Source organism: Rhipicephalus sanguineus, chromosome 1, assembly GCF_013339695.2.
Source record: "Rhipicephalus sanguineus isolate Rsan-2018 chromosome 1, BIME_Rsan_1.4, whole genome shotgun sequence".
NCBI classification, from domain to species: domain Eukaryota; kingdom Metazoa; phylum Arthropoda; class Arachnida; order Ixodida; family Ixodidae; genus Rhipicephalus; species Rhipicephalus sanguineus.
Genome location: NC_051176.1, coordinates 36,714,236 through 36,734,992, shown reverse-complemented (window position 1 = coordinate 36,734,992; position 20,757 = coordinate 36,714,236). Strand labels below are relative to the sequence as shown.

Below are 20,757 nucleotides of genomic sequence, written 5' to 3'. Positions count from 1 at the left end.
CGAGAAACTCCCGCCGAAAGCGGGCGTAGGTCGCGGCCAACGCGTTGCGCCATTGCCATGTTGACGCTACTCTGCCGGTATTGCCGTTTCCTCGCTGCTTCCGCCAAGCATCCGCCCGCCATGGCGCGCATGCTTGTGTCCATGGAGGAAGGAAAAACTAAGGAGAGGCCCTATCGTATCCCAATGCATTGCGAAAAGTGTGGCGGAAGTGACGTCAGATTTATGGGGCAAACAAGCCGATATGGGGCAAACAAAACAGCAGACGCCCCGCGGCGTGCTCTCCGCGGTGGTTCGCTTCTGTTCGGATTTGTAGTCCCGGCGTAAACTTAGCGCGTATTGTGCGGTTCGCACGCAGTAAAATGTTGCAAGCAGACGTTTACCAGGCTGTTCGTGCGCGGCAGGCCCGAGCGTTGCGTGCTGAAGTTCTTCGAGGAGCGTTTTTGTGCAACAGTACAGAAATTACCGGTACGTGCCGTAATCAAAAACATTCAGCCCCTACATCACCGTATGCGAACTCACCTAGCAGTCACTTACGCGTTCTGCTGGGCGTTAGATCTTTCTTTTCCTTTCTCGTAGCCAGATTTCCCGATCTATTGCCCGATTAGCGGTTCTTCGCTCGTGTATATGGAATGAGCGCAGTGGCTATTCGGCACAACGCCAGCCTATAGTTGACGTAACTTCACGTCGAAAAGAAGACACCGCCGTATTGTATACGCGATCGTGCACATAAAGTTTGTAATTGCAGTGCGCACACAACACAAGCACGCAGCGAGCGCACACCGCACGATACATACATCACGTAGTCCGATAACAACAAAAGTTTATTGCGCTTTCGTTTGAACGACACAGCCTCTAAAACGTACGATGTCTTCAGCGCATGGTATGTACGGCGCGTCAGACGCCAAAAACAAAATTTCACGTGTGTTCCGAGTTGACACAACGAGTAAGAAGCAACAGAGCGCACATCCGAGTGCTCCGCATGCAAATACCATGCCTTAGTGATCAGTAATGAAACGAACGTATACGTACACGTGAAAAGTGACACTGCTCGCAGTGTACACGCGATTTGCACAGGGTATACGCAACAGCTGGGCATTGCGTAGCTTTCCTAAAGAACACACACAAAGAGCAGCATGCGTGAATCGACTACACCGCTAGCACGGCGAAAAACAAACAAACAAAAAAAGGCTGCAAAGTTTCGCGATGCGCGCATGCGCTTGCGAACGTCGCAACGGAAGTCGCGAAAAGTTTCGCTGCGCCTTCGCTAGGAGGCGATGCGGGTGTTTGCGATGTGGCGGCTTCACGAGTGTGACGTCAGGGCCTCTCCTTAGTATTCCTTCCTCCATGCTTGTGTCCGACGGAGAGACGACGTCACTGACGGCGCAGCCATTGGCGCGCGCGCTTGGGTGCGACGTAGAGAACGACGTAACTAACGGGGCGGCCAATAGAGACCGTTGTCGAAATATGAGGCGAACGGATTTTCGTTTCGCCGAGCCATATACAGCATTCGCTGTAAGAAATAAGAAAAGGAAAAATGCGCAGCTTGCACTAGCGGCGCGAGGTTGGAACCATCAGCGGAGCTAGTGTTCGACCTAGCTAAGTTTTGCTAGTATTACCAAGCTTTTGCTGAGACGCTAAGTGTTTGCTAGAAGTACTAAGTATGCCTAGACTTAGCTAAACTTGGCTAGACATGTCACGTGATTACCTTTCGCGTGACGTTGTGATTTTAGTCGCGTGACAAATGTTACGTGGTTTTTAATCACGGCACTGGATGTTACGTGATCACAGTCACGTGACTAGATGTTACGTGATTTTTGTCACGTGACGAGGCATTACGCGATGCTTCGCACTAGTGGTGCGAAGCCTGAAGGGAGTGCGGAGCTGGGTGGCCTTCTTTGTTTCTCTTGATACTTCTTTCTTCATCGCTTTCTTTTTTTCTTCCATCTCTGTTTATTCATGCCTTTTTTGCCTCTGTTTATTGTTATATTTTCCCTATAATAATTTCTTTGTCTTTCTCGCTCCTTCTATCTTCTCCTTCTGGTCCTTCTTTCTTTCTCTCTCTCTATCACTTTCTTTTTTATCTCTTTCTGTGTCTTTATATCAGTATCTTTCACACTTTCTCTTTCTGTCTCTTTTCCTTTTCTTTCTCTCCTGTTTCTCTCTTTCTGTTTATCTCTATGCTACGCTTTACTCTCTCCCCTCCTCCTTCCTCTCCTCCTCACCCTCACTTCCTTTTCCCGCCACCTTGCTATACTCTACTATACAAGTCTATGCTACGCTCCGCTAGCATGCCTGGATAGCCGAGTGGTTAGGACGCTCGCCTTCTGATCGTGGGTACGCGGGCTCGAATCCTGCCACCTCATCAGAATTTTTTTGCCATGATTTTCTCTTTATATCTTTCTGTGTCTCTGTTTCGATCTCCCTTTCCCTCTATGTACTCGTTCTCTCCTCTTGCCCATGAGGGTTACTACAGGCCACACCTGAGAAATCGGCGCACATGTCTGGGAGTGAAGCGGAAGATGAAGAATAGGACAAATCGGCGCATGTGTCGTGGGAGCGAAGCAGAAATTTAAAAGGGCGAAACGAGCGCGTACCGGTTCATGATGATGATAATTACGGATTGCACTATCCGGCGCAACGACAAGCTTAAAGAGCTCCCCTCTTAAAATAGAGCGCAGTGTGCAAGACAATTTAATGCAGCTGTTCTGAGCAGGACCTTTATTGAAAAAACTTTTTTACGCTGAAGTAGTACTGAAGACAAAATTTAAGCCATTCGCATTATGGACAGATCATTAGTAAAGACGGGCTGCAAATGGTGGAGAGCAGTTATGAACGAACGCCTATGTGAATTCCACCGTAATCATCATCATGATCATCAGCCTGTTCACGCCCACTGCAGGGCAAAGGCCTCTCCCATGTTCCGCCAATCAACCCGATCCTGCGCTTTCTGCTGCCACATTATACCTACAAACTTCTTAATCTCATCTACCCACCCAATTTTCTGTCTCCCCCTCACGCGTTTGCCATCTCTTTGAATCCAGTCAGTTACCCTTAATAACCACCGGTTATCCTGCCGACGTGCTACGTGCCCGGCCCATATCCATTTCTTCTTCTTGATTTCAACTATGATGTCCTTAACCCCCGTTTGTTCCCTGACCCACTCTGCTCTCTTCCGGTCTCTTAAGGTTACACCTGTCATTTTCCTTTCCATCGCTCGCTGCGTCGTCCTCAATTTAAGTTGAACCCTCTGTGTAAGTCTCAAGGTTTCTGCTCTGTAGGTAAGTACCGGTAAGATACCGTAATAGATACGCTTTATTCTGCTTTTTTAAGTATTTCATATAGTTCACTCAAACCAGCCATGATGGTCTAGTGGTTATGATACATGACTGCAGACCTGAAGGTCGCGAGGTCGGATCCCGGATTTCGTAATCTCGTTTTGCTATATCGCAGGTCACTTTGAGCCTGAAGGAAAGAGACAATGGCAAATAAGGAAATGACAGGCAACAGGATAAGCGGTAAACATGCAACTTGTCTTTATTCCCTATAACACATTATATGGCTCGCTTACAACACACGTGACGCCGCACATATACCCACAGAAATACAATTAAACGTGTGACGCAGCACACGTGACCAAAAATGTAGTTTAAACCAATATCAAATAAAAAGTACACATGAGCACATCAGTGAGCACATGTTGTCCACCCAAGAAAATCCAGTTATTTTCCAGATAAAGCTATAGATGGCGTACTCACGCACAGCTTGATGCATTTTGCGATAGAATTCGCTTCAATAATTTCACGTATCAACTGATTACGACTGCGGCCCAAAATGACACAGCGGTCAAACACTGGAGTGCATCCACACGTCTTAGAATGGATAACCATAGGCATGCGCAGGGTTGTCCTTCAGGGTGGGCCAAAGTTCATCGCTCCCCCCCCCTATTAAGTCAAATTATGGGGCAGACATTGCGCCCCCCCCCCCTCTTAGGTCTTTAGAGAGGGGAAGTCGCCCTCTCTGTCCCCTGTCCCCCCCTTCCACCCACCCTCCGGGTGCAGGCCTATGAGCATCGCCAGAAAACTGCCAGAAGAAACCTTGTTTTAGATGCGAAGCAGCTTTTGCTTGGGGCTGTGTCCGTCCCTTGGCGACCGTCCTCTTTATACCACCTAGCATAGCCATCTGTAACATATTGAGCGCGCGCTCGCGCCAAGGAGTTTTCTTCCTCTTGTTCTTCGACCGCCTTGATAGGTGCAGATCAGTTTAGGGGCCCGGGCTGCCGTATGCTGTCCTAGCTTGGCGTAACGCAGGCAAAACCATGTGTGCTGGCACGCGCTAGCGCGTTCGGGCCTGTATAGGGCTGTCGCGCTGGAGTTTTGAGTACTGTGGCGGAGCCTGGTGGCGTGCGCCGAAGTTGCTTGGGTAGTCAAAAATGGGCGCCGACCGGCGAGTTACGCAGTTTTCAGTTGCTTTGAGCGTTTTACTTAATTTTTCACCTAGTTTTCAGGCTCAAAAAGAGCTTAAAACGTACGCAGGAACTTGTCCGCTATGCCTGCAGAGTCTGACATGTTTGACGAGCGATCCCTGCTTCAACAAACCGTGCCGAAAGCAGGTGGTCCGGGCGACGGTTCTGAGCGGCGCGCGGTCCCGAAGCGCGGTCGCCACCGTTATTGCGTGGTCAGTTGCCTCGAAAGTGGGGGTAAGGATCCTGATGTGCGGTTTTACTGGTTCCCCTAAAAGCCGTACGAAGTGGAGCGACGGAACCGCTGGATACGTGCCGTCCGACGCGTGAAGTGAGTACGCGAGCAAAACGTGGTTTGCAACGCAACGTGCTGATCACTTTTCGTACGCGCGTGCACGCGTTTATATATGTATATATTCCCTGTGTGCAGTCCAGACGGCACGCCGTGGCTGCCGACGGCGATCACGAGGATATGCAGCCGGCATTTCGTGGGAAACGAGAAAAACGACGCCATAAGTCACCCTGCGTATGTGCCTACGATTTTTCCGGCAGCTTACAGCCGGCTGCTTCCAGCGGGCGGCTGTAAACATTGCGCGCCGTCGCTTCTCGACCGCCACCGCACGCTGACAGAATTTGACGAATTCCCTAGAAGCAAATGTTGAAAATTACGACCGTGCTTGAGGAAAAAGCGTGTTTGCGACTGAATGCGGCAGAAAACGGCACACGGCGCGAATGCGCTCATTCGGGCCGCCGACGGCTAGCCTTCGTCACTGGACCTTTCTTGATTCCGTTTCGTCGTGTAATGCAAATCATTTCGGCTTTCTTAACAGCAATCTTTACGTTTATGCACTGTCGTTAATCGCGCGAGCATGCCTCGTAAAACTTAACTCGAGTTCAACGTCGTATGAGATTCGCTGCACTTGCGAGTTGCAGCGCGCCGAAATGGTTCCTTCAATCTCCTGCACGTCGTAAACATACTTGACGTCGACGAGCTTCTTGCGTTTACGCAGATTGCTTGGCCTGAAGAACTCAGCCACGCCAGAAATTGGCCGAGATCCAAAGCGCCGCACAACCGACAGCGGCGGCTCCATTGCGCATCTGAGCTTAGTGCTGCATGCAGCCGCCAGTCTGACTACTCGAAACCAAAGAACTTATCGTAGGGGGCGCTTTTTAGCACCGTTTTCGCAGCGCCGCCTGGGCAGCCAGTCAGGCCTATAAGGGGCTGGGTAATACGCTGTGGTATCTGTCCCCCATACACTCTCTCAGCAATCATGTGATGGCGTCGGGGAAGGAGATTTTGCAGACGCGCGATGAACCAACGCGTTGTATCCTAGGCAGAACGCGCTAGCGCGTGCGGACCTGTGTAAGACGCTGTGGCCTCTCCCCCCTACACTCTCTCAGCAATCACGTGATGGCGTCGGGGAACGAGATTCTGCAGACGCGCGATGAACCTGCGTGGCGTGCTCCAACAAGAGTTCGGGACGAGTAACGGCAACAGCAACTACAGTGAATTCATGGTGTACTCTACTTGCAAGGACGCGTTAACATAGGGCAACGTGCCCGTGATGAACGGAACTTTAAGTCGACCCATGCGCTGCTTCGCATCCCACCATGGTTCCCTTTAGTAGGAGATGGTGTAATTTTTGTTACATTGTTACAATGCTCGCAGAGGCAATCATTGCCGCACCTACCAGTCGGTCCTATAGATGTATACCGCGTCGCACGACAGAGGAAACATATATACGACAGCGCGGGAACATTCAGCATACCTGATTAGTGATCACATGCATCTTCCCACATATGGGTTGCATATCCTTCTGAGGACTAGTATGTTTGCACAGCTGACCTAAATCCTCTGGAGCAGGGCACACTACGTGGACATTTTCTCTCTGTGCAACCGTTGTGTTCTCTGCTCCAGAGAAATTACGTCGGCTGTGCCAGCTTAGTAATCCTGAAAAGGATATGCAACCCGTATGTGGGAAGATGCATGTGATCAGGCATGCTGAATGTTCCCGCGCTGTCGTATATATGTGTCCTCTGTCGTGCGACCTGATATTAAACATAGGACAGGCTGGTAGGTATGCCATTGATCGCCTGCGATCATTGTAACAATGTAAAAAACAAGTTTCTTCTGGCAGTTTCCTAGATATGCATTTTAAGACCTTGTGGTTGCACTCCAGTGTTTGACCGTTGTGTCATTTTGGGCCGAAGCCATAATCAAGTGACACGCGAGATGATTGAATTTTATTGAAAAATGTGTGAAGTTGTATGCCATATCTATAGCTTTACCTGCAAAATAACTCGATTTTCTTGGGCGGACAACATGTGTTCAGTGAAGTACTGCGTACGTGTAAACTGTAAGATTTGATATTGGTTTTAAGCGCGTTTTTTGGTCACGTGTTCAGTGCCACACTCTTATTTGCGTTTTTGTTGCTCATGTACGCGGCGTCACGTGTGTTCTAAGCGAGCTATATAATGTGCTACAGAGAATAAAGACAAGCTGGAAGTTATGCGCTCATCCTGTTGCCTCTCCTTTCCTTCTTTGCTATGGTCTCTTTCCTTCAGGCTCAAACTGAGCTGAGCTGCAGCAAAACGACATTATGATGCACCAACTTGCCCAATCTGCAGATTTCGGGTGTCGCATTTATATGGAGGCGAAATGCTCAAGGCCCGTGTACCTAGATTTAGGTGCAAGTTAATAAACAACAGATGGGCAAAAGTAACGGAGCCCTCCACTACGGTGTCTCTCATAATCATTTCGAAGTTTTGGGACGTAAAATCCCAACAATTATATAATTAGTTCACTCAAACATCGCTAAATTTATTTTCACTGCCGATATTTCTTCAGATCCTTCTAACTGGCAGAAATTTTTGCAACATATGATGAGCGAGAGAAAAGTAAATAGTGCAAGTAATTCGGAACGCGACATGCATTCGGTATTTCGAACAAAAACTCGGCTTCACTATCTTTTCGATTTTGTGAGAGCGTGCTTCAATCTATCAAACTGATTCTTTTCTCTGCTGCAAGTCGCTGAGTTGCGTTTTTTTGCTTTTGTAGTATTCTTTTTTTTTGTATCGTTTTGACTGGCGGTCACTTGTGAATGCTTAGCTTTTCTTTATCAACTCCCTTGTGTTCACGCTACAGTAATTTCCTAAGCCATCTCATTTCATTCTATGTCTACATTCAAATTAATCGGTTTACTGCTTGTATAATATCTGCACCTCTTTATATACTGTTGTATTACAATGTGCCCAACCTTCATGATCCAATATGACTGAAGTATGTTGAAATAAATAAATAAATAGTGAAATAAATAAACGGATTGCTTAGCTGCGTGCCAAAAACCGCAAGGGCTACATGAGGTGATACTTTTGGTGAAGAAGAATGTATTATTTTGCTTCTGTTACTTCTTTTATCACAGAGTTTGCTTATCATCGTCATCAGCCTGAATACGCCCACTGCAGGGCAAAGGCCTTTCCCTTGTGTCGCCAATCAACCCGGTCCTGTGCTTGCTGCTGCAACGTTATATCCGCAAACTTCTTAATCTCATCTGTCCACCTAACTCTCTCTCTCCCCCTCGCAGGTTTGCCTTCTCTTGAAATAAAATCAGTTACTCTTAATGACCAGCGGCTATCTTGCCTACGCGTTACATGCCCTGCCCATGTCCATTTTATCTTCTTCACTTCGACCAAGATGTCCTTAACACCCGTTTGTTCCCTGACCCACTCTGCTCTCTTCTTGTCCCTTAATGTTACACCAATCATTTTTCTTTCCATCACTCGCTGCGTCTTCCTCGGTTTAAGGTGAACCCTCTTTGTAAGCCCCCAGGTTTCTGCTCCATAGGTGAGTACCCGGTAGGATACATCTGTTATATACCTTCCTCTTGAGTGATAGTGGTAAACTACCATTCATGATTTGATAACGCTTGCCGAATGTGCTCCATCCCATCCTTATTCTCCTAGTTACTTCAGTCTCATGGTTCGGCTCCGCGGCTACTACATGTCCTAAGTAGACGTATTCCTTTATAAATTGCAATGCCTCGCTACCTATCGCAAAGCGCTGTTTTTAATCCGAGTCTGTTGCACATTACTTAAGTTTTCTGCATATTAGTTTTCATACTTACCATTCTGCTTTTCTTGTAATCATGAGTTGCAATTCGTCTCCTTAGTCACTCATCAGTGCAATGTCATTAGCGAATCGCAGGTTACTAAGGTACTCTCCATTAACTCGTACCCCTAACTCTTCCCAATCTGGGGCCCTCAAAACCTCCTGCATGAACGCGCTGAACAGCATTGGGAAGAACGTGTCTCCCTGCCTAACACCCTTTTTTATTGGGATTTCGTCGCTTTCTTTACGAAGGACAATGGTGGCTGTGGAGCCGCTGCAGATTTCTAGTATTTTTATATATAGGTCGTCGACGTCCCGATTCTGCAGTGCCTGCATTACTGAGCACTGATATCTCGACCGAATCAAATGCATTCTCGTAATCTATGAATGCTATTATAGGGGTTGGTTATATTCCGCGCATTTCTCTATCATCGCATTGATAGCGTGAATGTTGTCTATTGTCGAGTAGCCTCTACAAAATCCAGCTTGGTACTTTGGCTGATTGAATTCTATGGGGTGATATCAATTCTGTTCGCTATTACCTTTCTAAATAGCTTGTAGACAACGGACAGTAAGCTGACCGGCCAGTAATTTTTCAAGTCTCTGGAAACATAGGAGCCACGAAAGCACGCAGCCATGTGGTGACATTTCTTATTCTCTCGCGTGGCGAAAGCATAATCGGCCGTGCTACAAGAAGTTGGGTGGGTGCGACAGAAAGGCTGCTTGGCCTCGAAACCGGCCTTATCGGTGGCCCCAATGTCGCCACTCACGGAGTGAGCGAGGCCCCGCTGCCCCGCCCTATGTATCTGCATGCAAGGCCGAAAGCTAGTATTGACGCTTTCGACAACCCCATGAATTAAGGACGGCCACCACAGTTCATTTTCCTTTCATTCAATAAGTTGCGGCGATACCATTCATTTATAAAGAAAGCGCGGCAGGCATTTACACAGCCAGTAAGCAGTTCTTCATTTCCTCTATATTCCGCGAAAAAAACTTGTCGGCATTTTTTACGCTACTGTGTCTTCTTGTAAGAAAAGAAAAATATATACGAGTATAGAAAAATGCTTAAGATACAAAACTGGCATTTATATAAAAGTCGCGGCCCTATAACGGAGCAGCAAAAAGCGACATAGATCTCATAACCTATTGATATAACGCGCAGACTGAATATAAGACATTGGAGTAGTGGGTGTGGTAAAACGTAATGGGTCTCCGCTGCCTCATGGCGCTCTGCGGTCGTTGATTGTGGAGGCCACGGAGAGGGCAGCGCAGTAAAGCCCCTTGATCTAGAAAGTAGCGACACTCTCCTCCGCGCGCGCGTTTTCCTCCTCAATTCTCCTCGGATTTCTCCCCTCCCCTGGCCGGCGCGCTGCGCACGGCACGCTGAACCCTCCACTGGCTCGCCGCAGCCGCATGAAAATCACTGCGCGCGCTTGTTTAATCGGCCCCTTGAAGCGTCAAATGAGAACCTGTTTCTTAAGCAATAGTCATGACGAAAGTGGGCTTCCGATAGAACAAAGTGACAAATATATTTTTAAAGACGCTTCGGTATATGCAAATAAGCGCTTCGAAAAAAAATGAGTATATCAACTGGCGGCTGAGCGGTTTACCTTCCCGTCGCCGCCTGGGCTGTCCTTAACACGGTGTATTAACGCATATAATGTAACCAGCATAAAGTATAAGCGAGAATTTTTTTCATAATTGTGGTTTTGATGAGCTAAAAGAAGGCACCCAAGAAGGAATGTGGTGGTTTACTTAAATTGGGCCAAATGAGTGAGCCCGAAGCCTTTTTGTGTCAATGCCGCTGTCAGACACGCACGCACGCACACGATGCATGCACGCAGGCACACACACACGCCTATACACACGTGATAAAGACTTAAATGTAAACATTTCGACAGAAAAATAACACGCACATACGTACACACACGGACATGCATACACACGCGATACAGACACGCACACACACGATCATACGCACGGGATACAAGCAGGCACGCTCATACACATGCAATATAGATACGTACATACATACACACGCGCGTACACACGTGCGTGGACATGCGAACAGACACGCACGAACTTACATACACATGCGCATACACACGTGATATAGACACGCACGCACATACATATACACGCGCATATAGACGCGATACAGACACGCACATACATACATACACACGCGATACAGACACGCACGCTCATACATACATACACACGCGATACAGACACGCACGCTCATACATATATACACACGCGATATAGACGCGCACGCACATACATACACACGTGATACAGACACGCACGCACATACATACACACGCGATACAGACACGCACGCTCATACATACATACGCACGCGACACAGACACGCACGCACATACATACACACGCGATACAGGCACGCACGCTCATACCTACATACACACGCGATACAGGCACGCACGCTCTTACCTACATACACACGCGATACAGACACGCACGCTCATACATACATACACACGCGATACAGACACGCACGCACATACATACATACACACGCGATACAGACACGCACCAGATATACACACGCGATACAGACACGCACGCTCATACATACATACACACGCGATACAGACACGCACGCTCATACATACATACACACGCGATACAGACACGCACGTTCATACATACATACACACGCGATACAGACACGCACGCACATACATACATACACACGCGATACAGACACGCACTCACATACATACACACGCAATGCAGACACGCACGCACACACATACACACGCGATGCAGACACGCACGCGCATAAATACACGCGCGATACTGAGGCGCAGGCACATACATACACACGCGATACAGACACACACGCACATACACAGCGATACAGAAATGCACGCGCATGCACAAGTGATACAGAGTATACAGACACGCACGCGCAGGCGCACGCATGCACATACGTGCGTACACGCACAAACACCGCGAATACACAAACGCACGCACATGCACTCACACGTTAACACGTGCGCACACGCACATACAAACGCAGGCGCACATATGCGCACATACAAACACGCATACGCCTGCACACACCCGTACACACACGCCTGGAGGGTTGACGCCTGGAGGGTTCATGGCGGGCGTGAGCAGCTGAAAGCGCGCGAAGTTTGCTTGCGCTCGCTTTTCGTGACGTCAGGGTCACCTGACTGGGAGCTATCGCGCGTCGCAGCCATTCAGCGTTGCGGATGCGCCGGCTCCGCGAAAGAGAGGGTGGAAAAAGAGGAGGTTGAGGGCGCGGCGAGGATGAGCCGGCGTGGATAAAGGAGCGTCGCTACTTTCCAACATCAAGGGGCTTTACAGCGCAGCTCAACTAAGCTCCCTCTATTTGTCAAAGGTAGCGCGAACTCCTCCTCTCAGCGCCGATTCCTCCTCGCCCGTCACTCTCGGCCGCCATTATCGGGCGAGAATCACAAGGCGTGCCCGGCCCGCATGCGGCGCGTCGAAGCGCTTGCTTGTGCTTCCTTGGAAACGCGACTATTCTGCGCGCAGATTCACACAGCTGTTCGTACGTAAGATATGTAGTAAAAATAGTTCGTGGTTGCTCGGTATCTTAGCTATCATCTCGCGTTTTATAAGCAAAACTGCTACCGGCATATGCAAGAAATCGCAATGCGGCACCTTACACGTGAACAGCTTTCTGGACCTGGGACCAGTTTGACAACGTGAAAAACCTAGCATTTGCGCACTGTATTTGAGTTCATAAGTGTGGGATGCGTCGCTAGCACCAGGAAAACAAGAGGCAAAACACGTTAAACGCAATCCTATAGGAAGTCTTTACAGCCGCCGTTTTTCTTTTCGGATACTGTGGTGTTTGTGTACAAGACGCATTTCGGAAAATTAGACGCTACATCAAATTATGAACACAGAACACGGCGGAGGCACCTATTTGCTAAATACCCCCAGCGTGACTTCGATCTGCGTTCACGCGCTTCTGTTGTCTCCTCACGTAAATATCTTTCTGGTTCCATCGCGCGCGCCTCGTGCACCTAGCTCTTTAATTGGAGACTCTTCCAGTGTGCTTAGTTTACGAGAAGTCATGCTGGTATTCCTATTGCTAAAATACGCTCTTTTGTTTACAGGAGAGCGTGGACATTTTTCTCCTTTAGTTGACTAAGGGTAAGCTCGCGAACGCACCTTCCCGCGTTCGTCACTAAGTGTGTGAGAACAGCGGGCAGGTCCCTCCCTCCGTAATGAAGCCTCCAAATGCAAATAACTGTTTTTAATATCCGTTGATCCCACATTTATAACTATTTCAAACAAAGAAAACACAATTATTGTAGCGAATCAAAAGCGCTCTTTGTCTTTCAGAAATTTCCATATAAGATAAAACAGTGAAACGAAACAATCGTTGCACATTACATCATCACGCTTTTGTAAGCGTTTATATAAAAGGAAGGGCACTCCTTCATAATCACAACTACATACGTAATAAGAAAAAAAAAACATCGAAACAGAAGAATCATCGCACGTTGCATCACATTTACGTAAGAGAGGTAGAAACACTTTTTCTGAATTACTGACGCATATAAAATACACATTAAAACAAAGCAGTCATAGCACATTACATCCTTGCACATATCGTTAACTATATACGTAAGGCAGGTTAAAACGAAACAAAATTATTGCACGTCTGTAATGGCATCCCTCATTGCAATGCTCCTGCTACCAGACTTTCTTGAAGCCAGTCTTGCTACCAGCCAGTCGTTTGCTTTCTGCTTCAGCATTAGATTTTTTTTTACTAGGGTGTGCATCCTCGTTCGCAGAAAGAACTCGACAATCCTGCACAAAGAAAAATGCGAGCGGCGACGAAAACAGGATAGTGTCCTTGCACTGGTAGGTTTCTATTTATTTACAACACAAATGTGTACTTAAAAAGTTTGGTCGAAACTACAACAAAATAATAAAGCATATCAAAAAGAAACACACAGCAACTGTCTTATAATAATTAATAATGAAGACAGAAAATCTGTAACAAAGACACTGAGAAATGTGGATAAATTTTAAAACTATAAAGACCGACAACACAAAAACAAGAACTCTTACACCCGCTCCAAATAAACACGTAGTTCAATGGAAAAAAATAATTAGAAGGTTAGAGGACAAACATGCGTTTAAAATTATAGTTTGCATACGGGCAGCTTTGCAGTACATTGCTATGTAATTACGCTCATCAATCGATGCTACTTACTTGCCATGTCTCTGTCTTCATCGTACACATCTCATCACCACCCTCTATTCATGCACTTTGGCAAAATGAACGCTAAAGAAAACAGCTCTGACTTTCTCAGGGTAAATTTGTAGCGACTTGTGGCAAATGAATTTCGTAAAATCTACGGGCCGCGCGAGAACACAGAGCGCTTGGAAATATATTGTTCTGAAACGTTGCACAAAATCTTCGGAAAACGATTATTAAGTTGCGAACACTAAGGATTTCGCCGTAATTACTGTGTGCGAGAAAGCGTGGCCGATAATGTCACGCCGCATTTTTTTGGTCTAACTTAGGCATCAGTATCGAGCCTTAGCTTCATCTGAGAGATTTCGAATGGTAAATATACGCGAAAGGGTTTAGTAGTGGTCGATTTACCTCCCCAAGCCTTCCTTCATGGCAATCGAAGTTCTTTCTCCCGATACGATGGAGCCATATCGCTCGCCATTTGAGGTTTTCCTTTCAACGAGGAACCGAAAAAAGCTTGTCGCCCTTGCCAATGCTGTTCGAGCAACCAACAGCGCAACAAGTTGGCAGCTGACTGCAGCCGATGGCATCTTGCAAACTGTAAAAAGCTGTGCAAAGCCTGCTCTCACGTACCGCGTGCACGTGCGACGGTTTCTCTACCCCCGATAATGGCGTCGTTTTCCGGCGAGAGCGAAAGCGGCGGAGGGGTCATCGGGGGTAACTGTTCACGTGTCGGGCCTGGTCCAGTAGGGAAGCACAAAGTGGTGAAGAAGGGAGGAGAGACGTAGAGGGCGGGGAGGAAATTCTCCTTTTCCTTTTTGTACAATGGTCTGCGCAACCCGTCGAGTGCGCCACCGTCACCAACGACAGCTACGCGTTCGACGAGTTAAGGAGGAAAGGCAGTGCTGAGAAGGAGGGCAACATATAATTGCCCGTAGCAGCTTTGTATATGACTGTAAGAATTGTGATTGCGCGGCAGTGTTTAAAGATTGTGAAATACTAGGCACCCATGGAAACCAACGCCAACGCGAAATCGTTGAGGCCCCCTGCATCCAGAAAAGTGGAGAATGCTGTGTCAGCGTAGCTTCGCTATCGTTTCGCAAAAATGAACTGATGTATCCATCAGAACTATGACCCGACATATCCCGCTCCCCTCCTGCATATAGCGACGTGCAAACGCAACAAAATATGGTTGCCAGTCAGCGTTGTCAATGCGTCCCCTCGTCCCCGTCCCGCTCCAGCGCCCATTTCTTGTTCAAAAACATTGAAAGTCTTCAGGGAAATCTGCACACCAAAATAATTATGTTGGTCAAAACTGCGCGTAAAAGTTCACACAATGCTGCTCAGGAAAACAACTTAGGTTAAGGAAATCTAAAATAACAATGCAATACAGTGCAGTACAGTTATGCCACGCGCGTTTTTTTTTGTTATTTTTATGTAACTAGTCCGTTGCACGCGTAGCCACTGCCTTGCGCAAGCCGCGCCCTAATGTGTGGGAGCCTTCCAGATTATTTTAGAAACTTCTGGTAGGCTTGAGCGCGCAAACGCCGACAGTTGAGTTTATTCTGGAACTAACGCGGGCACCAGCGATGAGGCTCGAATGTTCGGTGCCGCATGTTTAAATACCGATGCGCCTTACCGCAGATCGCTCTGTTCGCCGCTACCAGTGTACAGCGTGTATTGGTGTAGTTTGACTTTTCGTTTCCCGGGCACGGGTTCGCCCAAATAAAAACTTTCGTCTTGAACCTGCCAACTGCTGCCTTCTTCAACGTCACGACCAAAAAACCGTTAAGGAAATGCAGAAATAACAATACCACGGAACTATAACAAAGAAACGACCGCATCTAATTCCGCGTTTATGATGCTGAACGATATAGTGACTACTGCTCACATTCAAATAAATATGTAAAATAAGATTATCGTGGCGAAAATATTTAATAAATAAATACTAAGGGGCGATTAGTCTTGAAATCTGATTTTTTGCTATTTGGGTATGCACGTCAGCCCACCTATGATTTCATTTATCCCTTTAGAGATAGTGCCGAACTTGTATATTCAAAATGATTCACCAGCTTCTCTGTCGTTGTGTGTGGAGAATCCCTATTTTAGAATGGTGACCTTGAACTTCTCAATAAGGTGGCCAAGAGCGTTTACAGATGCTTGGAGAGGGGCAACTCCATGGCATGGATTTCACATGTGATTTTTGATTGTTGAAACGTAGCCTGAAAGGGGTTTCTGTTTCTCCGATATATTGTGCATACAGCAAATAGTGCATTCAAGAAGGTAAACAGCGTTCGAAGTGTCGCACTTGTAATTCCCCTGTGTTTTGAATGAGAATGAAAACCCGGTGCTGTCGGCCTTTTTAGTAGTATTCATCATTGGACATAGCTTGCATCGGGGCTTCCCGCAGGGTGCGTGCTATTCAAAATTCGTGGAGTGAACCATGTAGACCACGCTCGGAGGTTCACTAATAACCAGCCGCATTTTGTCACTCTGGAGGAGTAGATTACGATGTTACCGTACTAATCTACACACCATGTCCGCGAAGCTGTGCTTAGGTGGCCTAAGAAAGAAACGGGCCCCTCAAGGCCTTCCCTCGCTTTCTTTCTTTCAGTATATAAATTTAGCCGAGGGGGAACGCTGCCACGATTCCTTGTTTCCTTGTCGCGCATCAAGACCTTTGCCTCATTCCTGCTGGGTTAGTCTTTTGAGTCTTGACCTACTTGCACCCGCATCATCGATTCATGCAGGTGCCGTCCCATTCGTGGTGGAACCGCGGCACTGCCCGGACCCGGGCCTGCTGGCTTGGCCTCACCCGACAGCTTGCGACCGTTACACCCGCTGTGAGAACGGCACAGTCACCGAGGAGGTATGCCCCAACGGACTTCTTTTCGACCCCAACGGAGGAATCTATGACTTCTGCAACTACAACTGGCGTGTGGACTGCGGGGACCGCATCGAAAAGCGTATGTAACATCTGCAGATGAATTATTCTACGCCATTGTTTCCGACTAAATCCGCATGAAGCAGAAATTCCGAATCCATTCCCGAGATATGTATACGAGACGAATTTTTTTTCCTTCGTTAAGACTGCGCATCGCGAGAACGGTAGTGCTAATATGAAAAAAATTCAAAGCCCTTCCAGTTTGTAAAAGTGGAGCAGCAGCGATGCTGCTTGTTTTGTTTAATTATACGTAAGATTATCTCTCTCGACATAGCCCTAGCAACGTCATCAGTTGCCGCTTGATACCGTACTGGGCAATGCCGTGGGTCAAGCGACGTATGAACATGAACGGAAGTTTGCCAAGGAGTCCCGCACACCGGCACTTGGTCGGGCAGTTCGATGGCACATTGTCGGATCGTCGCCGCCGCACAGTCACGCAGCAGGTGGTCACGCACATCGGAGATGGTGGAAAGGTGTCCGTCGAACCGCGCACGATCACGGACGCGGCACGGTTTCCGAAACGATTTCCGACCAACTCCCGTTGAAATCTTGTTCAGGCTCCCGAGAAACGCTGTCATGTATTGCAACTAGGGCTCCGTGTTTTCGGAGATCATATTGAAAGTCGGAGGGTGTTTGTAGGAGTTTATTTCTTTGGCGGAAATTCGGCGGTTATCGGAGTTTTTTTCCCCCTAAATCTCCAAATCTCCGAAGTCTGGAATTTAATTTTGCATTGTTCTCAATACTCCAAACTAGATGAAATGATATCTGAACACGAGAACGTCAGAACACACGAAGCGCATTTTAGTTGCCTGGAAGGTTTGAACGCACAAACTCATATACACGCAAGCGCAAATACTTGAATACAAATTTGTGCATATTACAACCTTAAAGCCTGCTGTCGTAGACGCAAGCATACTTTACGAGGTTGCTGTCACTGATGGAAGCGCGCTCCTTTCGATTGATGATTCTAAGCTTTGAAAATGCCCTTTAAACGTTTGCGCTAGAAATAGAAAGAGCCAGAAGACAGCGCACAGCGAGAAATCACTGGCCACTGGACAGTGTGAAGCCTCCAAAACGACAGGGGTTCAACAATATTAATGATTTCATCGCTCTGATAGTCCGCAAAATCACTCATGAGCTGGCTCATGTCGATAGTTTCAAGAAACACTAAATAAAAAGTCGGCTCCAATTATTCCAGATTGTTCTGTTAAGTTTACGCGCAGGACGCGAGTAGTCTTTACTCGAAAGATTACGCGAGAACCAGCGATAACGCTGGAAGCTTCCACCTCTGATGTATAGGGAATCCGAGCTCAACTTTGGGAGTGGCGTTCGCGTGGCTGAGCTATGCGCATAGGCGTGCGCACAGGGGGGGGGGGCAGGGGGGGCGCAAAATCTGACCCGTACATTGACCCTTCTGGTCACCTAAGAGGGGTGAGGGGCGCAAAATCTTCCCCATACATTGACTTAGTAGGGTGGGGGGCGCTGCGATGAACCTTTGCCCCCCCTAATGGGGAACCCTGCGCACGCCTATGGCTATGCGTTATTGGGGGCAGACGCTACCCGCGAAGGCGGTTTGTCGCCGAATTTGCCAGCGGCGGCGGCAAGGACACATGCGCGCATGCGCTCCTCATTCGGCCCGGAGCACTGCTAGTCAGCAATAGTTACATTGGGACGCACCACAGATGCAATCCGAGAGCTCTGCGCGTGCGCGGAAGCGGAGGCGGCAGTGTTGTGGCCGTGGATGCCCCCAATTGCGATAAGAGCAGTGGCGCCGCTCGACGTTGTTTTGGAAGCCTACAAAAGACGACGCGTTCCGCCGAAGATCAGATTAATGACGGCCGACGACTGCAATTGCCGCTAACAGTGTACAGCATGCTTCCAAGCTTCACGCAGCTTCTTTCCCTGCGAACATGAGTGAAGGCTGACACCTGCAGGCTCCGTTGCGTACGCGTCCTGCACTGCGGCATCGAGAACTGGTCTTTCGTATAAGACGCCGTCAGGGACAACGATTGCACCTTGCAGTTCTTTCAAGTATTGTCTAGCGCGCAGCCAAAGCGGGAAAACCTCCCCATTTCATGAGAATTACAGCGCAGGTGGCATTCTAAAATATCGCTTTCTGCGCGCGTCGATGCTACCGAAGCAGACGACCCGGCCGCTGATCCTGCCTAGAACGTCACGCCGACAGTGGCGCCAGCTTTTCCAATGGTGGGCCTATCGACCAATACATCTCGAAAGGGCGCCCTTCCTTCCCTCTCATCCCCAGCCTCTTCAATATATTTCGTCCTATCGTACTGTGGTCGGCTCCCGCGGTCTGCAAGCAAGAACGCGTTATTTTGCGGCTGCTGTTTTTCGTAATCTGGAAAACAACACAAGCTTATGAGGTGGTGATGAGGGTCACGGTTTTAAGAATATATATATATATATATATATATATATATATATATATATATATATATATATATATATATATATATATATATATATATATATATATATACACACAGGCTTGAAGTCCCTAATATTCATCAATGCATTATATTGTGCTATTGCGTGAAAGCGCCCGACAAAGTTATATCTAGGGCTCCGTGTTTTCGGATCGAAAAAATCCGATAAATACTCGCCGGTAAAATTTATTTTTTTGAATTCAGATTTATCCGATAAACTCCAACTTTAACGGCCAATGTAGGGTCATATTGGCCGTCATTCCGTTCTTTATCGAAAGGGCATGTTCTAAGCGGTCATTGATACATCAGCCGGTTTAGCCGATAAAAACATTAACTCACGTCAAAAGTAACTCGTCGACCGCACCCATCGCACATATTCAAAGGGTTTGTCGCGCACGGGGCGAGAGACGTCAACGTATGCAGGGCCCCCGGGAGCGCGAGACCGCATATTGATATACAGCCCCCTGGCGGCATTGTTGCGCGCCAGACGACATCGAATATACTTACCGCGTAATCTGTGATTGAGTCTGTTGCAGCAAGCTTTGAATATGTATTACGCATAGGCGTGCGCAGGGTTCCCTTCAGTAGGGGGGGGGGGTTTACATCGCAGACCCCCCCCCCCCCCTCTTTGGTAGAGCCCAAAGCAATGAAAACAAGAAATTAACGTCAAGCGATGAGGTGCTTCTCACAATGGCCACCCGGAAGTCGAGGTGGAAGGCAAACAGTTCTTGGAATGCAACAGCCCCCTTATGTGATTAAAGGGGGCAGCCTCTGTCCCCTCGTGCGCCCGCCTGCAATAATACGCACAAACGTAGGTGTTTTGTATGCAAGTATTTGTCTTTGTGTGTATATGTGTTCGAACGTTCCAGGGAACTAAAATGCGCTTCGATCGTGTGTTCTGATGTTTTCGTATTCAGGTGTCATTTCATCTAGGATATTAGAGTATTGATAATAATGCAAAGTTAAACTGCGAATTTTGGAGGATTGGTGACTTACGAGAAACAAATTCCGATAAACGCCAAATTTCAGCCAAGTAAAAATAATAAACTCCGAGAAACACCCTCCAAATTTCGCGAAAAATAAGCTCTGAAAACACGGAGCTCTATTTGTAGGAGTTCTTAATTAAATATGAACACAACGAGGCTGCGCATGCACACCTGTCCCTCGTTTGGATCGCTCCGCGCGCTATCGGAGTGGCAGTTACTCTCGCTAGTACTACGCAGCAGCCCTAACAGTGAGCGCTGTGACCCTCTATCCCGCGGTCACGTTGAGTCGCGACCGTGGCGGACTTCAGGCCAGGGGCGAGAGAGACAAGTCTTTCAACTGAAGGTGTTTATTCACCTCAGGTACATATCTGCCAATTGAAACAAATACAGTAGCACATCTAATGAACATCAGAACACCCTAGGGGCGGAGCGTTGCACACTACTACGGGAAAACAACAATTAACAAATTGCAAGCACACGTCGACGGAGCGATAACTGCTCAGCTCACCTCACGTGGCTTTTTTGCACTCCGGTCCGGGGAGGTATACAGTTCGCACTCCATGGCCGGGGCGCTGCAGGGGTG

The 20,757-nt window shown here is 47.8% G+C and overlaps 1 protein-coding gene across 1 annotated transcript in view; it reads left to right on the top strand.

Moving 5' to 3' along the window:
- LOC119390571 (protein obstructor-E) overlaps positions 1 to 20,757 on the top strand; it is a 73,650-nt gene that overhangs the window by 13,664 nt on the left and 39,229 nt on the right. Inside the window, exon 2 of the mRNA XM_037658165.2 lies at positions 16,551 to 16,766. Within this exon, the coding sequence (XP_037514093.1) occupies positions 16,551 to 16,766 (216 nt within the window). The remainder of the gene's footprint in view (positions 1 to 16,550; positions 16,767 to 20,757) is intronic.